The sequence below is a fragment of the Ictidomys tridecemlineatus genome, chromosome 5 (assembly GCF_052094955.1).
Source record: "Ictidomys tridecemlineatus isolate mIctTri1 chromosome 5, mIctTri1.hap1, whole genome shotgun sequence".
Lineage (NCBI taxonomy): Eukaryota > Metazoa > Chordata > Mammalia > Rodentia > Sciuridae > Ictidomys > Ictidomys tridecemlineatus.
In genome coordinates this window covers 66,367,068-66,373,957 of record NC_135481.1, presented here as the reverse complement: position 1 = coordinate 66,373,957, position 6,890 = coordinate 66,367,068, and the positions used below count along the sequence as shown (strand labels likewise).

Here is a 6,890-nt window from a genome sequence, read left to right as displayed (position 1 = left end):
CAAAGTTACAGTCTTTTTAAAACTCCTGCTGCATGATATTTTTCAAGTGTAAAAAAAAAGTGGGGTAATATCAAGTACAGTAGTGATTAATTAACTTCATTATTCTTTCCTGTAATTATTTTACCAGTTTGTATTATGGACTGAAAATATTTTTTAAAACTTCCTAGTATTCTTAGATTATCACAAGCACAATAATAAATAGTAGAATCACCCTGCCTAGTACTTAAAAAATTTAGCACTACCATCTGTATATTACATGTCTTTGGACATATTAAAGAGAAAATATAAACTGACAAAATTCCACAGGACTTAGACCACTGACACACAACACATGCTATGAAATAGTTTTTCTCAGAGAACTCAAATTATTGAAATTTGTAATAAAAACAGATAGGATATCATAAAAGGCATTGCAAGAATAGAGTATTAAATGCTAACTTAACTGTTGTGACGTCAAAAGCAGATGCTCAGAGAACTAGGTGACAGAATCACTGTCATTTATTCATTCGCCAAGGTTTTAGAAAGCACTTACTCTGTGCCAGGCATAATCCTAGATGCTATTAGAGACAGAGCAGTGAACAAGACAAACATACCTTCCCAGAGTATGTTAGTGGACCAAGATAGATAAGAAAATATGAAAGGCTGAGGTAGTAGCTCAGTGGTGGAGTGCTTGCCTAGCATGTGTGAGACACTGTGTTCAATCCTCAGAACCACATATAAATAAGTAAAATAAAGGTCCATTGACAAAACATATTTTTAAAAAAAGAGAAAGAAAATGAGTAAAACATATGTTAGATGGTGGTAAATACACAAATTAATAATAATAAAGTAGGAAAAAAGATGGAAAGGGTGTTTAAAAAAAAAAGAGGAAGAAAAGAATCAAGTTATGTAGCTATCTAGGAAGAATACTTTGAGTAGAGGAAATAGCAAGAACAAAGGCCCAGAAGTGGGAAGATGCTTATTACATTTAAGAAACAGCACATAGTGTTTGGGGCTTGTTGGGGAATTTGAGTAAGGCTTTCATGCATAGGAAATATAGCAACCAGTGGAAATAGCAGAGGGAGATGATTCCAGGTGATTAGAATAAAGAAAAGCAAAAGATAAGGAGACATGGATGTGTTAAGGATGTTTACAAACACAGGCTGGCCTAGAGTGTAAAACACATATAAGTGTGAGCATGATTGTGAAGGCAGAGGACTGTAGGGGCAGTGGCAGGGTGTGAAGGTGGGGTGTGACAAATGTTTAGTCTTGGATTCTCTGGTTAGGAGTTGTGAAAGAGAGACACAAAACAGGGAGACACCAGAGTAAAAAGTCCTGTCCCTTTAATATAATCTTTATTTTCCCTGGCAAGAACAAAATCTTGCACCAGATAGTTGCTTTAGTTGCTGTATCCACAAAGAAAAAAGGTGGAGATCTTGGGATCTTTGTGGGGAAAACACTCTCTTCAAATTTTCTTGTAGTAGAGAAAAGAAAAAAATATGTAAGAATTGGAATTTACACTACTGTATAATTAACATGAACTGAACTGTTCTAAAACATAATGAATCATAAGACAAAGATGACTAAAAAAACAGGACTAAGAAGGCAAACAGGAATTTCAATTTTTAAAGAAGTAATTCCACAAAAGAGCTGTGGATAAACAATTAAGAACTGACTATATCTAATTTTAGATAAAGAGGAGGATTCTGTTACAATCAGGCCAATTTTGAATTCAAAGATATTCATAAGGACCTTGCTCGCAATTCATCAACCCAGTACCTGGAACATGGTATACTATAAAGATTCAAATGCTTGTTTAAGGAATAGAAAAACCTATTCATTGGAGTTCATCTCAGTAGAATAAAGCAGTGCTGGAGCTTCCTTGCACCACCTTGAATTGTTACTATTAATAAGGAGGAAATTAATAGCGAATAAGTAGGAAGAAGAGATGTTTTCCTTCCATATTCCCACCTGTGTGCAAAACAACAACATAACCCAGAAGAATTTACTAGTTAATTGTTTCATGACACAAGGCCAATTCAGTTATATGCAGAATTGCTGTGCGGAATAATGGGCTATGAATCACATGATCAGAATCTAATATACAAAGCAAAGAAACTTCCTTAACTTATATGCAATATATGAGTTAACCTGTATGGGTTGCATTAATGTTCCCTTTTTGAAACAGAACAAAAAGCAATCTCAATTCCTTTCCTTTCAACCCTTCAAAAACTCACATGACTTAAGAAACTGATTTGCTTCTCTACATTTTTTTTACCTTAAACTAAGAGTAACTCACCCTCACCAATTGTCTTAAGAAATACAAGTGTACAATAAAAAGACACCAGTTCTTATCCATTCATGGTTATGAGATGCTGTAAATCCCAAAGAGAGGAACTGCTAAAAGTAGGAAAAAACCCCAGTAAGTTAATATCATATTTCAAATCATCATATACATATGATAAAACTTCTACCAAAAAAAAAAAAGCATCTTTCTACATGAGATGATGTTTGTAACACACGTCATTTTTTACTCAATATAAGACTGCTTACAGTTACAATCTAGAGACAGGGTTTCATATGGCTTTTTTTTTTTTAAGCCAAGCTCATTCATTAAAACAAGTTTTATTGTTTTTTTTTTTAATGCAGACATTTTAATGTCAATATTCTTTCCTGTCTCACCACCTTCCATGAAGGATTGTCCATGCTAACGCTGGAACAGTCTTCACTACCATAACTATGCTTTAAAACCACAAAAAAGTACATCGCGGTTTCAATGTGGTTAGTTCTGTCTGTTGGTAGCAACAGTCCTGAGCCATGAACTGAGGGTGCTCTGAACAGAGTAAAAGGAACCCGGGTCGCTTCCTCCCCAAGATGCAACAATAAAAGCATCCTCCCAGCTCCCCATACTTGGCCAGAGGCGTCCCTATTCCCGGACCCGGCCGACCGCCCGGCCTCACCTTGTAAACGTCCCCGTAGGTGCCGCTGCCGACCCTCTGGACGAGCTCGTAGTCCTGCTGCGGGTTCCGCCTCAGGATGTCCGCGGCAGGCCGCAGTGGGGCCTCCATCTTCGCTCAGGGCCCGGCCCCCGCCGGCTCTGCCTGAGGCGCCCCGATTCCCGCTAACGAGGACGAGCGGCGCCGCTTCCCAACATGGAGCCTCAGCCCGCAGCTCCGCCTGCACAAGGGACGAGCAAAGGCGGGTGGGCATCGCGGCTCCGACCCGGAGCGGCCCAGCGCCTTCCCTTCGGTCCCGCGGGAGCCTAGGACTAGCGGGCCGGGATGGATCCGGTCGCCTCGTAGCCCTATTCGCGCCGCGGCCCTTCCCCCTCCCCGGCCGCCCGCCGCTGCCCGGCCCGGCCTGCCGTCCGCGGGCCCCGGGCCGGCTCGGTACCTGAGAGGGGCTCTTTGTTGAACGCTGCGTCCGGGCCCTACTTCCTCGACGGCGCCCGCGTCCTTGTCCCTGCGCCGGCCTGCCGCTCCGGGTCTCGCGCTGCTGCGGCCACCCGCCCGTTGCAGCGCGCGTCCTCTCCAAGACCGGGGAGGCGCGTACTGTCGCCGCCGCCGCCGCCGCCGCACCACGTTCCCCACCCGGGGCTGCGTCACCGAGAGACACGTTCCCGGCCAGCGTGGGTCGGCGCCCAGCGGCCCGCCCGAGCGCGCTGGCCGCGGGACCAGAGTGCCGCCCTGAGGCCTGTAGAGGGCACGACACCCTCGACCGCGCCGCCGCGCCCCCCAGCCCAGCAGGTCTTTTCGGAGCTTGGATTTTCTCTCCTGCTCACAGAGATTAGGGACACCTCCCGGGAAATCACCGAACCGTCCCCAGATTCGTCAGGTAAACTTGGACGGTGACGGGCCGAGGAAGAAGGGTGGGCACGAGGGCGATGGAAACGCACTTCAATAAAAGGTACGTTGAGGACACTGGGCCAGAAGTAACCGGGCTGTGGGGCGGTGGGGAAGGAGGTGGGGAAGTGCCTGGTTAACTCAGCCGCGGCACACCCTACTGCACCTTCCGGTTTTGCAAACCATTCCTAGTGGTACCAGTTTGAGGCTGCACTGCTCACCTACACAACCTGTCCTTTACTGAAGTTTTTTTTTTTCTGAGACATTTCTGAAAGTCCCAGTTTCTAGGAAGTTTCAAAGGCCTATGTCCTTGTTGGGCACAATGACAGTATTGCATTTTTAATGATATCAGAAGTTCTGTAAGGGCTAAAACAAACTGCTGGCTCTGCCACTTCCTCAGTAAGTGATCTGGGACAAGACATTGTATCTGGCAACATCTCAACATCCTTATCTTGGCTTGAAGCGGGTAAGATTTTGCACCTGACACCCAAGAAAGAGTTATCAAGAGTTTTATAGGATTGTAAAGAGAGTTAATCAATTATAAGAGGTTTTAAAATACTTTACAATGCACAGAGTACTGAACAGGAGTTGAGGGGAGTAATTTGGCTGATATTTCACAAACTGTTTTGCAGTTTCAGTTCCAATCTCTGTTCTGAAGGTAGAAATAAAGTTACCGGCTTCATACTGGTAATGTTATTTCTGGAGCCCCATAGAGATTTTCAATAGAAAAACCAGATAACATTCAGCCACTGCATTTACTGACTGAAAAATCCCCAAAGAAAAATTTGCAGATGATGACATGGCACTTTGAACGTACAATTCAATTCTGTTCTTGGGAATTTACTCCTTATTGTTGACAATATAATCAATTGTATAATGTAGAAATTAAATTCACACCTTAACAGAACAGGGAATATATGTATTTTCTTGTGCCTCATGCATAAAGGGCACTTATTTAGTGAATATAAGTAAGCCTAGACTTACATGCTCCATGGACAAAGCCTATGTGTTTGCTGCATTTGAAAAAATTGTTGAAGAACAGTTCCTTCTTTCAAAGATTCTTGGCACTTGTTTTGGTGGGCACATACTTTTGGCTTCAATGACTGAAAACCTCTTCACATGTTCTATTGGTAACTTAGTACTTATTTACTGTCCTAGATTCATTTTGGGTTCCCATCCCATTGCTGTGCAGGCACACACACAGCCCTATTGGATTGATCCTTTCTCCAGTCTGAACTGTATTTATTCTTATTTATAACTGCATTATTCCACAGAGAATTTCAAACAGCATACAGAAATTATATACTTATTTTTATCTTGTATAAAAATAGGTAAGCGGGGAAACTGGCATGAGTTAAAGAGGGGAAAATGGGAAAACAGAACAATGCAACATATGGACCAAAGTAGAGGGTTTTATAATGTTTTTGAGATTAAGATGAACCAATTGATGGAGAGGCACAACTTTTCCTGATGCTAAGACTTCAGAAAGATTTATCTCATGAGCCTTCATAAAGTGGAAGTTCTGAATGCCTGGTTTGAGACAAGAATAAATATTCTTCTGACATTCCTTTAAGCATGTTATTCTTGATACACAATATTTAAAATGAATTAGTCAATAAAAAGTTTGAGGTCATAGGCTTCAATAAGACTCTGGAGTGCAGATATTTTATGTTGCCAGTAATTGCAGATCCATATTCTTTATCTATCAACCCAGAAGCGGATAGCTTGGAAAAAGCCAAGATTCTATGCGGTGGTTTAAAAATTTGTCTGCTATAATCATCATTTTTACTTGTACCACAAATGATGCAAAGAGGAAAACATTTGCTTAATCTAACTCCAAAAGAATTTTAAAGATTTTTTTAATACTGACTGAGTTAATTTTAACAAGATCAATGATGTGGGATGGTTGGTAGAAAAATTCAATTTCATTATAATAAAAGTATAGTGAGTAACTTAATTTTAGATCTTAAATAATGAAGCATGTAATTTCAAGATTGAAAGTGATATAAAATAAACCATTTTAACTAACATTGTAAAGAAACTCTTACAAACTACCCAATTTTATAATGATAACATATGGAATAAGAATAAATATGGTTTAATAAGTTCTTCATCCCAAATTAGTTATCACATGTGTCTTCATAATATCTGGCCTATAAATATTTAGCTTTTAGTCTTATCCATATAACAAACTGTCATGGTTTGCTCTATACTCTGAACTGTTTTTTCCTTCTTTCCAAGTTCTTCAGTAAAATGCTAATTGTAATTTGTGGCCTCTAGTTTCAAGTTCAACTTTAGCCAAGACTAAACAATAGAAAAAATTGAGCTCATAATATTTTTATTATCCATATAGCTAAAGTTCACAATTCATCATCCAATAGAAAATGGCCAACTAAAACCTTCAAGTGTGATTGGCAGAGTATAAGGAGGACAATATTTTTAGTCTATGGAACATATAGGTTTAAGAAATATAATCTCTCTATTTTTATATTTTTGTTTAGTTGTTGATAGACCTTTATTTTATTTACTTATTTATTTATATGCAGTGCTGAGAATCCAACCCAGTGCCTCACACATGATAGACAAGTGCTCTACCACTGAGCTACAACCCAAGCCCTAAGTAATATAATCTTTTGATGAACCTTCCAACATAAGCTATTTGCAAAATGTAACTTTATGTGACTGAACTGACTGTTCCACAGAGTTGTTAAATATTAATTAATTTAATGTTGGAAGATGTTACCACAATTATGATTTGGATTTTCATACAGATGGTATTAAACTGTCCTTTTTATTACCAATTGTCTGTTAAGGCTAAAACAATATTTTCAAAGTACAGGAAAATTCTTATATTTTGTTCTGAAGAATAATAGAATATGTATCTTATTTAGAACAAGGATTCAGTCATTTTGAGAGCTTTAAGAAGAGGTGAGGAAAATTCTGCACATTTAATTTTTTAATACAGCTTGAATTAATCTTTGGATATGTTAAGAAGCTGCTGTTTCTATTGTTTTCTCACATTAAAATAGGTGAAATATGTACACCTGTAATCCTAGTGGCTCTGGAGAG

At 39.8% G+C, this 6,890-nt stretch overlaps 1 protein-coding gene across 3 annotated transcripts in view; it reads left to right on the top strand.

Annotated features, from left to right (window-relative positions):
• Positions 1 to 3,677: 3,677 nt before the first annotated feature.
• The window catches only part of Atl1 (atlastin GTPase 1), a 68,788-nt gene continuing 65,575 nt past the window's right edge, over positions 3,678 to 6,890 (top strand). For 2 of the 3 annotated variants that reach the window (XM_040275479.2, XM_021724863.3), the window contains exon 1: positions 3,678 to 3,813. Coding sequence is in view for 1 of the 3 variants with exons in the window: in XM_040275480.2 (XP_040131414.1) it covers positions 3,863 to 3,885 (23 nt within the window). In the remaining 2 variants the exon portion in view is untranslated. Of the gene's footprint in view, positions 3,886 to 6,890 lie in introns of all 3 variants that reach the window. The other variant, XM_040275480.2, reaches the window with a different exon arrangement.